This window comes from Salmo trutta, chromosome 24, assembly GCF_901001165.1.
Source record: "Salmo trutta chromosome 24, fSalTru1.1, whole genome shotgun sequence".
NCBI classification, from domain to species: Eukaryota; Metazoa; Chordata; class Actinopteri; order Salmoniformes; family Salmonidae; genus Salmo; species Salmo trutta.
This window is the reverse complement of record NC_042980.1, coordinates 17,168,463-17,184,458: the sequence shown is the minus strand read 5'-3', so window position 1 is coordinate 17,184,458 and position 15,996 is coordinate 17,168,463. Positions and strand designations below refer to the sequence as shown.

Here is a 15,996-nt window from a genome sequence, read left to right as displayed (position 1 = left end):
GGCCTATCATTTGTTTTTCAACAGGACAATAACCCAACACACCTCCAGGCTGTGTAAGGGCTATTTGACCAAGAAGGAGAATGATGGAGTGCTACATCAGATGACCTGGCCTCCACAATCACCTGATCTCAACCCAATTGAGATGGTTAGGATGAGTTGGTGCACAGAGTGAAGGAAAAGCAGCCAACAAGTGCTTAGCATATGTGGGAACTCCTTCAAGACTGTTGGAAAAGCGTTCCAGGTGAAGCTGGTTGAGAGAATGCCAAGAGTGTGCAAAGCTGTCACCAAGGCAAAGGGTGGCTACTTTGAAGAATCTCAAATATAAAATACATTTTAATTTGTTTAACACTTTTTTGGTTACTATGTGTTATTTCATAGTTTTAATATCTTCACTATTATTCTACAATGTAGAAAATAGTAAAACATTAAGAAAAACCCTGGAATGAGCAGGTGTGTCCAAATGTTTGACTGGTACTGTATATATATATTTATATTCCGGACTAATTTCTTTATTCTTTACTTTTGGAGTATGTGTGTCTTGTTTTTTATTGCTCGGTATTACTGCACTTTTGGAGCTTGAAACGCAAGCATTTCGTTGCACCTGAGATAACATCTGCAAATCTGTGTACGTGACCAATAAACATAGATTTTGTTATTATTTTTACTCATTCGATTGAGTAAACAATTCTAAGAGGTAGGGGGATTCTAGAATTGTGTTTGTGTGTTTACGAATGTGTTAAACATTCTTTAAATACACGATAGCAAAGTCATGTCTTTGATACAATGTACTGTAAACGTTATTTGAACAGCTTGCCCAATCACGTCAAGTTTTCTCCTACTCATTGCTGATTCCCTTGTTTCTCTAGGCACATCACCCTCCCTCAGTTCTGTGTTGGAATAGCAGGTGCATGTTAGAGATTGCATTATTTATTCAGACAGCTTTGCCTACAGAAACTGAATCCCATCAGAAAATATAATGTATTCAGGCTTTAAAAAGAGGAATTCAACATTTCTCCTGCTGCTGAAGCTCACTACAGTATATCTTTAGTTCAGGCCCATCCACATGAACTGAGCATGGAGCAGAGGCGCAGTGTTAGATAATGTATTAGACAGAGCTAGAGAGTTGTGATAAAAGTACCTCAGAATATATAGAAAAAGTTTGACGTATACTTCCAATCAGAATTTGTGGTGAAAAGTCAATTCTGTAAAAAGAAATGTAACTTGCCACTTCAATTCCTCTCAAAAGTACTGGCAACAGAAAACACACAGCTCAGATGTGACAAAGAGTGCCATAACTGAGGACATTTTCTAAAAAGCAATGATTCTTTGATCTTCTTTCAATCCTCATCTAGAATCGTACGTGGCAGACTTTGATGGCAGAAGCTCCCTGCTCTACCGGTTTAACCAGAAGTCCATGAGCACGGTGAAGGATGTGATCTCGCTGCGATTCAAGAGCCGCCAAGCTGAGGGGGTGCTGCTCCACGGAGAGGGTCAGAGGGGCGACTACATCACTCTGGAGCTGCACCGGGGCAGGCTGGCCCTCTACCTCAACCTGGGTGAGTTTGTCACACTGGGGCAGGCTGGCCCTCTACCTCAACCTGAGTGAGTTTGTCACATTAAGGCATGCTGGCTCTCTACTTCAACCTAGGAAAGTTGCTGGCCCTGCACCTCAACCTTGCTCACATAGGTCAGGGGTTAGAGGTCAGAGATTAGAGATCATGGGTAGCAGGACACAAGGCACTCTGGGTAAGGATGGAGGAGTCCTTTGAACCTTAAAAGTAGTCTGGGAAGCAGTCTGGAAAGGGTAACTAGATGTTTGTATTCTACTCCCCTTCCAATTACCACTGCACCTGAGCTCCATTTACTAGCTGGACTCAGACTGTTAAGGATCCACATTGTGAGCAGTTGAGCTGGGAAAGAGAATTCTTAAAGGACAACTGCACTTCCTGATTTGGCCTCATTTTTGTCAATGCTCATTAAGAAAAGCTTGCTGCCATCACTGAATGCAAATGAGAGTTCTCTTAAGGGGTGTGGTTTGATGTGGGTGTTTCTTGGGTCTTTGCCATTCTATCAGAACAAACAAGGACAGTAGCTAGCCAGTTCTATTTGAAATATCACTGAAAGCAACCTGGCAACATTCATAAAAAATGTTGTCAGGTTTACTTGATTATGAGCTTGTCATAATCAAGCAAAAACATTAGCTAGCAAGGATAAAATAAAATAAATGTAATTCGTCACATGCTTCGTAAACAACAGGTGTGGACTAACAACGAAATGCTTAATTATGGGCCCTTATATTGAACAAGAAGGCCCACACTGTAACGGCCGTCAGAAGAGAGAGTAGACCAAGGTGCAGCGGAGTTAGTGTTCATCTTCAGGAATTTATTAAACAACGTGAACTTTACAAAAACAAGAAAACCGACAGCCAAACAGTACTGTCAGGTGCAAACACGAAACAGAAACAAACCCCCACAAAACCCAAAGGAAAAACAGGCTCGTTATGTGTGACTCCCAATCAGCAACAACGAACTACAGCTGTGCCTGATTGGGAGCCACACACGGCCCAAAACAAAGAAATACAAAAACATAGAAAAATTAACATAGAACGCCCACCCAATGTAACACCCTGGCCTAACCAAAATAAAGAACAAAAACCCCTCTCTATGGCCAGGGCGTAACACGCACACTGTTAAAGCTCCCAATTCACCGCTTTATTGACAACATTTCGATCCGAAATTGATCTTTGTCAGGGCCCTTCCCCACAATGCAGATAGAACGAAAATAGAGAAATAATAGAAAAGTAAAAAAAATATGTTTTAACCTTTACTTAACTAGGCAAGTCAGTTAAGAACAAATTCTTATTTACAATGACTGCCTACCCCGGCCAAACCCGGGCCAATTGTACACCGCCCTATGGGACTCCCAATCATGGCTGGATGTGAGTGACACCTCTTGCACTGAGATGCAGTGCCTTAGACAGCTGCGCCACTCGGGAGCCCAACATAACAATAAAAGTAATAACAATATAAGTAATTATAGATAAACAATGAGTAACGCTAGCTTTGCTATATACAAGGGGTTCCAGTACCGAGTCGATGTGCATGTGTCCTAGGTAATTGAGGTAGATAAGTTCAGTTGAAGTCGGAAGTTTACATACACTTAGGTTGGAGTCATAAAAACTCGTTTTTAAACCACTCCACAAATGTCTTGTTAACAAACTATAGTTTGGCAAGTCGGTTAGGACATCTACTTTGTGCATGACACAAGTAATTTTTCCAACAATTGTTTACAGACAGATTATTTCACTTATAATTCACTGTATCACATTTCCAGTGGGTCAGAAGTTTACATACACTAAGTTGACTGTGTCTTTAAACAGCTTGGAAGATTCCAGAAAATTATGTCATGACTTCAGAAGCTTCTGATAGGCTAATTGACATAATTTGAGTCAATTGGAGGTGAACCTGTGGATGTATTTCAAGGCCTACCTTCAAACTCAGTGCCTCTTTGCTTGACATTATGGGAAAATCAAAAGAAATCAGCCAAGACTTCAGAAAAAAATTGTAGACCTCCACAAGTCTGGTTCATCCTTCGGCGCAATTTCAAAATGCCTGAAGGTACCACATTCATCTGTACAAACAATAATACGCAAGTATAAAAACCATGGGACCACGTAGCCATCATACCGCTCAGGAAGGAGATGTGTTCTGTCGCCTAGAGATGAACATACTTTGGTGCGAAAAGTGCAAATCAATCCCAGAACAACAGCAAAGGACCTTGTGAAGATGCTGGAGGAAACAGGTACAAAAGTATCTATATCCACAGTAAAACGAGTCCTATATCGACATAACCTGAAAGGCCGCTCAGCAAGGAAGAAGCCACTGCTCCAAAACTACCTTAAAAAAGCCAGACTATGGTTTGCAACTGCACATGGGGACAAAGATCGTACCTTTTGGGGAAATGTCCTCTGGTCTGATGAAACAAAAATAGAACTGTTTGGCCATAATGACCATCGTTATGTTTGGAGGAAAAAGGGGGAGGCTTGCAAGCCGAAGAACACCATCCCAACCGTGAAGCACGGGGGTGGCAGCATCATGTTATGGGGGTGCTTTGCTGCAAGAGGGACTGGTGAACTTCACAAAATAGATGGCATCATGTGGAAGAAAAATGATGTGCATATATTGAAGCAACATCTCAAGACATCAGTCAGGAAGTTAAAGCTTGGTTGCAAATGGGTCTTCCAAATGGACAATGACCCCAAGCATACTTCCAAATTTGTGGCAAAATGGCTTAAGGACAACAAAGTCAAGGTATTCGATTGGCCATCACAAAGCCAAGGAGGCCTACAAATAGGTTCAGGTTTGAGCCCGGGAGTCCGCACCTTTGGGGGGGGGGGGGGGTACTGTCACGCTCTGACCTAGGAGAGCTGGGTTTTCTCTGTTTAGCTAGGCCAGGGTGTGATAGGTGGGTGGGCATTCTATGTTTTGTTTTCTATGTTTTGGCCAGGTATGGTTTCCAATCAGAGGCAGGTGTCTATCGTTGTCTCTGATTTGGAAGCCATACTTAGGCAGCCTGTTTTTCCTTTGTGTTTTGTGGGTAGTTATTTTCCGTTTAGTTGTAAAGTACCTGACGGAACTGTCTGCTGTCATTTTTTGGTTTAATTTGTAAGTGTTCATTCTTCTTTCATTAAAACTACAAGATGAACATATTCCACGCTGCACCTTGGTCTACTCATTATGACGCCTGTGACACACATATACAACCACAAAGACCAGGGAGGTTTCCAATGGCTCACAAAGAAGCACCTACTGGTAAATGGGTAAAACATGTAAAAGCAGACATTGAATATCCCTTTGAGCATGGTGAAGTTATTCATTACAATTTGAATGGTGTATCAATACACCAAGTTACTACAAAGATACAGGCATCCTTCCTAACTCAGTTGCCGGAGAGGAAGGAAACCGCTCAGAGATTTCACCATGAAGCCAATAGTGACTTTAAAACAATTGCAGAGTTTAATGGCTGTGATAGGAGAAAACTGAGGATGGATCATCAAGATTGTAGTTACTCCACAATACTAATCTAATTGACATAGTGAAAAGAAGGAAGTCTGTACAGAATAAAGCCTGTACTTTTTGTCCTGAATACAACGTGTTATGTTTGTGTCAAATCTAATACAACACATTACTGAGTACCACTCTCCATATTTTCAAGCATAGTGGTGGCTGCATCATGTTATGTGTATGCTTGTAATTGTTAAGGACGGTGGAGTTTGTCAGGATAAAAAAATTAATGGAATGGAGCTAAGCACAGTCAAAATCCTATTGGAAAACCTGCTTCAGTCTGCTTTCCAACAGACACTGTGAGATGAATTCCCCTTTCAGCAGTACAATAACCTAAAACACAAAGCCAAATATACACTGGAGTTGCTACCAAAAAGACAGTGAATGTTGCTAAGTGGCCAATTTACAGTTTTGACATAAATCTACTTAAAAAGGTTTGGCAACAACTGAGAGGTTGTCTAGCAAAGATCAACAACCAATTTGACTGAGCTTGAAGAATTTTAAAAAGAATAATGGGCAAATGTTGCACAATCCAGGTGTGGAAAGCTCTTGGAAAGACTTACCCAGAAAGACTCACAGCTGTAATTGTTGCCAAAGGTGCATCTACAAAGAATTGACTCAGGACTGTGAATACTTATGTCAATTAGATATTTCTGTATTCCATTTTCAATTCATATGCAAAAATTTCCAAAACATGTTTTCACTTTGTCATTATTGGGAATTGTGTGTTACAACATATTTTGGAATATTTTTTATTCTGTACAGGCTTCCTTCACAATGTCTACAAACATGCCCTACCAAGCAAAAAAGGCTTGCACATAGTGTGGAACTGAGAAAAATGGCTTTTATTTACCTTTGTTTCACAGTACCTTTATGCAGTTACTGCTAACATGACCCCCATTTTCTCCAAAACACAATACAATAGAGGCAGGATACTTGTCCACATGATTAAGCATGTATTTAATGTAGCAAAAATTACATTCATTTTCGACCAAATGAGCAGTTACTGCCTTTTTGCTTGGTAGGGCAGTGTAGATGGGTGAGAAAAACAATGATTTAATCCATTTTAAATTTAGGCAATAACACAAGAAAATGTGGAATACAGTGGCTTGTGAAATAATTCACCCCCCTTGGCATTTTTCCTATTTTGTTGCCGTACAACCTGGAATTAAAATAGATTTTTTGGGGGGGTTTGTATCATTTGATTTACACAACATGCCTACCACTTTGAAGATGCAAAATATTTTGTATTGTGAAACAAATAAGAAATAAGAAAAAAAAGAAAACTTGTGCGTGCATAACTATTCACCCCCCAAAGTCAATACTTTGTAGAGCCACCTTTTGCAGGAATTGTAGCTGCAAGTCTCTTGGGGTATGTCTTTATATGCTTGGAACATCTAGCCATTGGGAATTTTGCCCATTCTTCCAGGCAAAACTGTTCCAGCTCCTTCAAGTTGGATGGGTTCCGCTGGTGTACAGTAATCTTTAAGTCATACCACAGATTCTCAATTGGATTGAAGTCTGGGCTTTGACTAGGCCATTCCAAGACATTTAAATGTTTCCCCTTAAACCACTCGAGTGTTGCTTTAGCAGTATGCTTAGGCTCATTGTCCTGCTGGAAGGTGAACCTCCGTCCCTGTCTCAAATCTCTGGAAGACTGAAACAGGTTTGCCTCAAGAATTTCCCTGTATTTAGCGCCATCCATCATTCCTTCAATTCTGACCAGTTTCCCAGTCCCTGCCGATGAAAATCATCCCCACAGCATGATGCTGCCACCACCGTGCTTCAATGTGGGGATGGTGTTCTCGGGGTGATGAGAGGTGTTGGGTTTGCGCTAGACATAGCATTTTCCTTGATGGCCAAAAAGCAACATTTTAGTCTCATCTGACCAGAGTACCTTCTTCCATATGTTTGGGGAGTCTCCCACATTCCTTTTGGCGAACACCAAATGTGTTGGCTTATTTTTTTCTTTAAGCAAGGGCTTTTTTCTGGCCACTCTCCTGTAAAGCCCAGCTCTGTGGAGTTAACGGCTTAAAGTGGTTCTATGGACAGATACTCCAATCTCCGCTGTGGAGCTTTGCAGCTCCTTCAGGGTTATCTTTGGTCTCTTTGTTGCCTCTCTGATTAATGCCCTCCTTGCCTGGTCCATGAGTTTTGGTGGGAGGCCCTCTTGGCAGGTTTGTTGTGGTGTTTTTTCATTTTTTTTATAATGGATTTAACGGTGCTCAGTGAGATGTTCAAAGTTTCGGATATTCTTTTATAACCCAACCCTGATCTGTACTTCTCCACAACTTTGTCCCTGACCTGTTTGGAGAGCTCCTTGGTCTTCATTGTGCCGCTTGCTTGGTGGTGCCCCTTGCTTAGTGGTGTTGCAGACACTGGGGCCTTTCAGAACAGGTGTATATTTGCTGAGATCATGTGACAGATCATGTGACACTTAGATTGCACACAGGTGGACTTTATTTAACTAGGTAATTGGTTGCACCAGATCTCATTTAGGGGCTTCATAGCAAAGAGGGTGAATACATATGCACGCACCACTTTTCCGTTAAATATTATTACACATTTTTTAAACAAGTTATTTTTTTCACTTCACCGATTTGGACTATTTTGTGTATGTCCATTACATGAAATCCGAATAAAAATCAATTTAAATTATAGGTTGTAATGCAACAACATAGGAAAAATGCCAAGGAGGATGAATACATTCGCAAGCCACTTAAGTCAAGGGATATGAATACATTCTAAAGCACTATACTGTTGGTTCCTTTTGTCCAAATGGGAAAGGGCAGTGTAAAGTGCAATAGAGATTGCATCATCTGTGGAGCTGTTGGGGCGGTATGTGGATTCAGTGTGTCTGGGATGAGGGTGTTGATGTGAGCCATGACCAGCCTTTCAAAGCATTTGATGGCTATAGTTGTGAGTGCTACGGGGTGATAGTCATTAGGCAGGTTACCTTGGCATTCTTGGGCACAGAGACTATGGTGATCTGCTTGAAACATGTAGGTATAACAATCTGGGTCAGGGAGAGTTTAAAAATGTCAGTGAAGTCACTTGCCAGCTGGTCAGCGCATGCTCTGAGTACACGTCCTGGTAAACCCTCTGGCCCTGCGGCCTTGTGAATGTTAACCTGTTTCACAGTAGAACCGCTGGGCCTTGACGAACCCCCCTTCAAGCTAATTATATTCTCACAGTGTAATTAATACATTTCATTTATGCTAATATAAAAATAATCATTTGGTTGTGTTTATGAATGCCTTGGGTAACATTAGAATTAGGGTTGGGCAGTATTCAGATTTTCGTATCGTCACAACATCCTTCTCTCATACCGGGATATACAGTATTACTGGCTTAGTACAAAAGGGTGTGCCAAAAAACACAAAAAAGCCCATTGTGTGTCTTTTATCTGCTAACAAAATGAGCATAAGTAATAGCGAATTTCAATGGAGGCTGCTAGCTAAATATGCTAGGGAGCTACCAAATGTCATTTTGGTGAGTTTGTACATTTACAAGTGAATGTGAGAGAGACATTTTATAACTGAACAAATTTTTTAGGCATGCTTGTCTGAAAGAACAGTACTGGCTCAGGAGCAGCATGTGTAGGCTACACGCTCAATCTGTGTGGAGTCATTAGGGCGACAGGCCTGCCTTCTCTGCTTAGAGAAGAGGGGAGAGCTGAAGATGCACCCTGCTCAGAGAAGAGGGGAGAGGAGAAGATGGGCCAAGAACGGAGAGGAGAAAATACGCAAGGAAATCAAGATAGCATTGGCAGCTGTACAAATAACTAATCCAAAGGGGCTTTGACTTCTCAAACACGGCAGAAAGCTAACACAATATGATGCCCTGTCACCTTATTAATTCAGCAACTTACTTAGATTAACTAGCAAATAAAATGTAGGGGTCGGGCTAATACAGAATTCTGCGTTTTTCACGTAGGAAAAAAATATAAAACGCATAAGAAATACTTGCTGCATTTTGTAAACACAAATGTAAATAGCTTCTTATTGTAATGTCTGCATGGCAACAGACACATTTCGTGCTTCACTTGCACTTCTCAACTCAGATGATAATTCAATAACAGGCATTCTATCAGCATACCTGGCTCTGACTGATGTGTAGATAATTTTCAACTTTTTTTCTTGGTGTAGCCAGCCTAATTTTCTCTGGTAAAATGCAAAATTGACTGTAGCTGGCTACATTCTTTCTATGATAAACATGAGACATATGGTGGCCATGCATCATTTTTGCAAAAAATACCTTGCTTTTTCATTGTAAGTTAATTGACCTGTGTGACTACCAGCCAAACAGCGTTACAGTTCTGTTGTCATCTGACAAAAACGAAGCTGCCAAATGTGTTGAACTAAGGGATTTTCTGTGAAGGAAAACTATAGCTGTATGTCCCTGATCACTCTATTGAAGCAAAAAGAAAACAATGTTGACTTTCAATATAAAACGTGACCCCTGTCAATACACAGCTGGACTCACCTGCTCCTTCTTTCTCCCGTTGTGCTATTTACAAATACATACAAATGACAAATTATGTGGATATGTTGAAGCAACATCTCAAGACATCAGTCAGGAAGTTAAAGCTTGGTCGCAAATGGGTCTTCCAAATGGACAATGACCCCAAGCATACTTCCAAAGTTGTGGCAAAATAGCTTAAGGACAACAAAGTCAAGGTATTGGATTGGCCATCACAAAGCCCTGACTTCAATCCTACAGAACATTTGTGGGCAGAACTGAAAAAGTGTGTGCGTGCAAGGAGGCCTACACATCTGACTCAGTTACACCAGCTCTGTTAGGAGGAATGGGCCAAAATTCACCCAACTTATTGTGGGAAGGTTGTGGAAGGCTACCCGAAACGTTTGACCCAAGTTAAACAATTTAATGGCAATGCTACCAAATACTAATTGAATGTATGTGAACTTCTGACCCACTGGGAATGTGATGAAAGAAATAAAAGCTGAAATACATTTTATTTTTTATATGACCTTTATTTAACCAGGTAGGCTAGTTGAGAACAAGTTCTCATTTACAATTGCGACCTGGCCAAGATAAAGCAAAGCAGTGCGACACAAACAACAACACAGAGTTACACATGGAATAAACAAACATACAGTCAAAATACAGTGTGTGCAAATGAGGTAGGATAAGGGAGGTAAGGCAATAAATAGGCCATAGTGGCGAAATAATTACAATATAGAAATTAAACACTGGAGTGATAGATGTGCAGAAGATGAGTGTGCAAGTAGAGATACTGGAGTGCAAATGAGCAAAATAAATAAAATAAATATCAGTATAGGGATGAGGTAGATGGATGGGCTATTTACAGATGCGCTATGTACAGGTGCAGTGATCTGTGAGCTGCTCTGACAGCTGGTGCTTAAATATAGTGAGGGAGATATGAGTCTCCAGCTTCAGTGATTTTTGCAGTTCATTCCAGTCATTGGCAGCAGAGAACTAGAAGGAAAGGCGGCCAAAGAGGAATTGGCTTTGGGGGTGACCAGTGAAATATACCTTCTGGAGCGCGTGCTATGGGTGGGTGCTGCTATGGTGACCAGTGAGCTGAGATAAGGCGGGGCTTTACCTAGCAAGGACTTATAGATGATCTGGAGCCAGTGGGTTTGGCGACGAATATGAAGCGAGGGCCAGCCAACGAGAGCATACAGGTCGCAGTGGTAGGTAGTATGTGGGGCTTTGGTGACAAAACGGATGGCACTGTGATAGACTGCATCCAATTTGCTGAGTAGAGTGTTGGAGGCTATTTTGTAAATTACATCGCCGAAGTCAAGGATCGGTAGGATAGTCAGTTTTACGAGGGTATGTTTGGCAGCATGAGTGAAGGATGCTTTGTTACGAAATAGGAAGCCAATATTAGATTTAATTTTGGATTGGAGATGCTTAATGTGAGTCTGGAAGGAGAGTTTACTGTCTAACCAGACATCTAGGTTTTTATAGTTGTCCACATTTTCGAAGTCAGAACCGTCCAGAGTAGTGATGCTGGACGGGCGGGCAGGTGTGGGTAGCGATCGGTTGAAGAGCATGCATTTAGTTTGACTTGCATTTTAGAGCAGTTGGAGGCCACGGAAGGAGAGTTGTATGGCATTGAAGCTCGTCTGGAGGTTTGTTAACACAGTGTCCAAAGAAGGGCCAGAAGTATACAGAATGGTGTCGTCTGCGTAGAGGTGGATCAGAGAATCACCAGCAGCAAGAGTGACATCATTGATGTATACAGAGAAAAGAGTCGGCCTGAGAATTGAACCCTGTGGCACCCCCATAGAGACTGCCAGAGGTCTGGACAACTACCCTCCGATTTGACACACTGAAATCTGTCTGAGAAGTAGTTGGTGAACCAGGCGTGGCAGTCATTTGAGAAACCAAGTCTGTTGAGTCAGCCGATAAGAATGTGGTGATTGACAGAGTCGATAGCCTTGGCCAGGTCAATTAAAACAGCTGCACAGTATTGTCTCTTATCAATGGCGGTTATGATATCGTTTAGGACCTTGAGCGTGGCTGAGGTGCACCCATGACCAGCTCGGAAACCAGATTGCATAGCGGAGAAGGTACGGTGGGATTCTAAATGGTCGGTGATCTGTTTGTTAACTTGGCGTTTGAATACCTTAGAAAGGCAGGGTAGGATAGATATAGGTCTGTAGCAGTTTGGGTCTAGAGTGTCTCCCCCTTTGAAGAGGGGGATGACCGCGGCAGCTTTCCAATCTTTGGGGATCTCAGATGATACTAAAGAGAGGTTGAACAGCCTAGTAATAGGGGTTGCAACAATTTCGGTGGATAATTTTAGAAAGAGATGGTCCAGATTTTCTAGCCCAGCTGATTTGTAGGGGTATAGATTTTACAGCTCTTTCAGAACATCAGCTATCTGGATTTGGGTGAAGGAGAAATGGGGGAGTCTTGGGCATGTTGCTGTGGGGGGGCGGGGCTGTTGACCGGGGTAGGGGTAGCCAGGTGGAAAGCATGGCCAGCTGTAGAAAAATGCTTATTGAAATGATCGTGGATTTATCGGTGGTGACAGTGTTTCCTAGCCTCAGTGCAGTGGGCAGCTGGGAGGAGGTGCTCAAATTCTCCATGGAGTTTACATTGTCCCAGAACTATTTGGAGTTTGTGCTACAGGATGCAAATTTCTGTTTGAAAATGCTAGCCTTTGCTTTCCTAACTTCCCTGAAAAGTTGCATATCACGGGGGCTATTCGATGCTAATGCAGTATGCCACAGGATGTTTTTGTGCTGGTTAAGGGCAGTCAGGTCTGGAGTGAACCTAGGGCTATATCTGTTCCTGGTTCAACATTTTTTTAATGGGGCATGCTTATTTAAGATGGTGAGGAAAGCACTTTTAAAGAATAACCAGGCATCCTCTACTGACGGAATGAGGTCAATATCCTTCCAGGATACCCGGGCCAGGTCAATTAGAAAGGCTTGCTCGCTGAAGTGTTTTAGGGAGCATTTGACAGTGATGAGTGGTGGTCATTAGACCCCAAACCCATTACGGACACAGGCAATGAGGCAGTGATCGCTGAGATCCTGGTTGAAGACAGCAGAGGTGTATTTGGAGGGCAGGTTGGTTAGGATGATATCTATGACGGTGCCCGTGTTTACGGATTTGGGGTTGCACCTGGTAGGTTCATTGATCATTTTTGTGAGATTGAGGGCATCAAACTTAGATTGTAGGATGGCCGGGGTGTTAAGCATGTCCCAGTTTAGGTCACCTAACAGCATGAGTTCTGAAGATAGATGGGGGGCAATCAATTCACATACGGTGTCCTGGGGGCACAGCTGGGGGCAGAAGGTGGTCTATAGCAAGCGGCAATGGTGAGAGACTTGTTTCTGAGAAGGTGGATTATAAGGTCAAATTGTTTGGGCACAGACCTGGATAGGACGGAAAAAAAAAGAAATGTGTGCATTCACTACTGTAAGTCGCTCTGGATAAGAGTGTCTGCTAAATGACTAAAATGTCAATGTAAATGATAGTAAGACAGAACTCTGCAGGCTATCTCTGCAGATAGCAACCCCCTTTGACAGTTCTATCTTGTCGGAAAATGTTATAGTTAGGGATGGAAATGTCAGGGTTTTTGGTGGTCTTCTTAAGCCAGGATTCAGACACGGCTAGGACATCTGGCTTGGCAGAATAAATAAAACAAACTTAGGGAGGAGGCTTCTAATGTTAACATGCATGAAACCACAAGGCTTTTATGGTTACAGAAGTCAACAAATGAGAGCGCCTGGGGAATGGGAGTGGAGCTAGGCACTGCAGGGCCTGGATTAACCTCTACATCACCAGAGGGACAGAGGAGGAGTAGGATAAAGGTACGGCTAAAGGCTATAAGAACTGGTCGTCTAGTACGTTCGGAACAGAGAGTAAAATGAGCAGGTTTCTGGGCACGGTAGAATAGATTCAAGGCATAATGTACAGACAAAGGTATGGTAGGATGTGTATACAGTGTAGGTAAACCTATGAATTGAGTGACGATGAGAGAGATATTGTCTCTAGAAACATCATTTAAACCAGGTGAGGTCACTGCATGTGTGGGAGAGGTTAGCTAAGGCGTATTATGCAGGGCTAGAGGCTCTACAGTGAAATAAGGCAATAATCACTAACCAAAACAGCAATGGACAAGGCATATTGACATTAGGGAGAGAGAGGCATGCATAGCCGAGTGATCATAGGGGTCCAGTGAGTAGCTCGGTGGGCTGGAGACATGGCGATTCAGACAGCTAGCGGGCCGGGACTAGCAAGCTAGCAGAAGGGCCTTAGAGGGACGTCACGACGGAAGAAGTCTGTTGTAGCCCCCTTGTGCTGTTACGTCGGCAGACCAGTCGTGATGGATCAGCAGAACTCCGTGTGGTAAAAGGGTCCAGGCCAATTGGCAAAATAGGTATAGTGGCCAAAGAAATTGTCCGATGGGCCTCTTCAGCTAACAGTCCGATATGCTCTAGACAGCTAGCGGGCCGCGGCTAGCAGGCTAGCAGATGGGCATTCAGGGGATTTTGCAATGGAGGAGCCATTTGAAAAACCCTCTCGGGCAGATTATGTCGGTAGTCCAGTCGTGGTGGATCGGCGGGGTTCCGTGTCGGCAGTAAAAGGGGTCCAGGCCAATTGGCAAAATAGGTATTGTAGCCCAAGGAGTGGCTGATAGATCTCTTCGGCTAGCCGGGAGATGGGCCTAGCAAAGGCTAGCTCCAAGCTAATTGGTTCTTGCTTCGGGACAGAGACGTTAGCCAGGAGTGGCCACTCAGATAGCTAGCTAGCTAGCTGCGATGATCCAGGTTAAAAGGTTCAGGGCTTGCAGTAGGAATCCGGAGATATGGAGAAAAATACGTCCGATATGCTCTGGTTTGAATCGCACTGTGCAAACTGGCAAGATTTGTCCGGGCTAAAGGTTAGCTGATGACCACTAGTAGTGGCTAGCTGACTACTAGCTAGTTAGCTGGCTAGATTCTGTTGGGGGTTCCAGTTCAAAAGTAAAGAAAATAGCAGATCCATACCCCATTGGGATTGCAGGAGAGTATGTTGAAGTTGAGGTTAAGAAAAATATTTTAAAAAATATATGCGAAGAAAAAGATATAAAAAGATATATACACGGGACACGACAAGACGAAGACAAAGACGTCTGACTGCTACGCCATCTTGGAAGAAGTCTCTCTACCAATCATTCTCTCTACCATTATTCTGACATTTCACATTCTTAAAATCAAGTGGTGATCCTAACTGACCTAAGACAGGGAATTTTTACTAGGACTAAATGTCAGTAATTGTGAAAAACTGAGTTTAAATGTATTTATCTAAGGTGTATGTAAACTTCCGACTTCAACTGTAGGTGAAATGAAGAACACAATCTGCTTCATCTCCTAACGTATTGCACAAGTTGACTGCAGGTATTTACTTAAAATGTAGTTACACATATTATGATCATGTAAAGTGTAGGGCGCATGTTCCATGAGCTGAAATATAAGATCCCAGATATGTTCCAAATGCACAAAAAGCCTATTCTAATTTTTTTGGCATGCTGACTGCAGGAATGTTGCCATGTTGCCATGGAATTTAATGTTCATTTCTCTACCATAAGCCGCCTCCAATGTCATTTTAGATCATTTGGCAGTCTGGCCTCACGACCACAGACCACGTGTATGGCATCATGTGGGCGAGTGGTTTGCTGATGTCAACGTTGTGAACAGAGTGCCCCATGGTGGCGGTGGCGTTATGGTATGGGCAGTTATAAGCTACTGACAACAAACACAAGTGCATTTTAATGATGGCAATTTGAATGCACAGAGATACCGTGATGAGATCCTGAGGCCCATTGTCGTGCCATTTATCTGCCGCCATCACCTCATGTTTCAGCATGATAATGCACGGCCCCATGTCGCAGGGATCTGTACACAATTCCTGGAAGCTGAAAATGTCCCAGTTCCTCCATGGTCCACATCCTCACAGCATGCTCACAGCATGTTTGGGATGTTCTGGATCGACGTGTACCGCAGCATGTTCCAGTTCCCACCAATATCCAGAAACTTTGCACAGCCATTGAAGAAGAGTGGGACAACATTCCACAGACCACAATCAACAGCCTGATCAACACAGCCTGATTATGCACAGAAAATGTGTCGCGCTGCATGAGGAAAATGGTGGTCACACCAGATACTTACTTACTTGTTTTCTGATCCACGCCCCTACCTTTTTTGTAAGGTACAGTATCTGTGACTATCAGATGTATATCTGTATTCCCAGTCGTGTGAAATCCATAGATTAGGGCCTACTTTATTTATTTCAGTTGACTGATTTCCTTATGTGCGACTCGGTAAAATCTTTTATATTGATTTCCCAGTTCCCAGTTTCCAGTTTTGAAAGCGGCAGAAGTCATGCGAGATTGACAGCATGGCCAATGTTGAATGTTTATCCTTTTAAGCTTGGAAAAGAGACC

General features: G+C 42.6%; 1 protein-coding gene across 2 annotated transcripts in view; it reads left to right on the top strand.

Annotated features, from left to right (window-relative positions):
• Window positions 1-15,996, top strand: part of LOC115160831 (contactin-associated protein-like 5) — a 114,775-nt gene that overhangs the window by 43,278 nt on the left and 55,501 nt on the right. For both annotated transcript variants that reach the window (XM_029711297.1, XM_029711296.1), the window contains exon 5: window positions 1,353-1,556. In XM_029711297.1, the coding sequence (XP_029567157.1) occupies window positions 1,353-1,556 (204 nt within the window). The remainder of the gene's footprint in view (window positions 1-1,352; window positions 1,557-15,996) is intronic.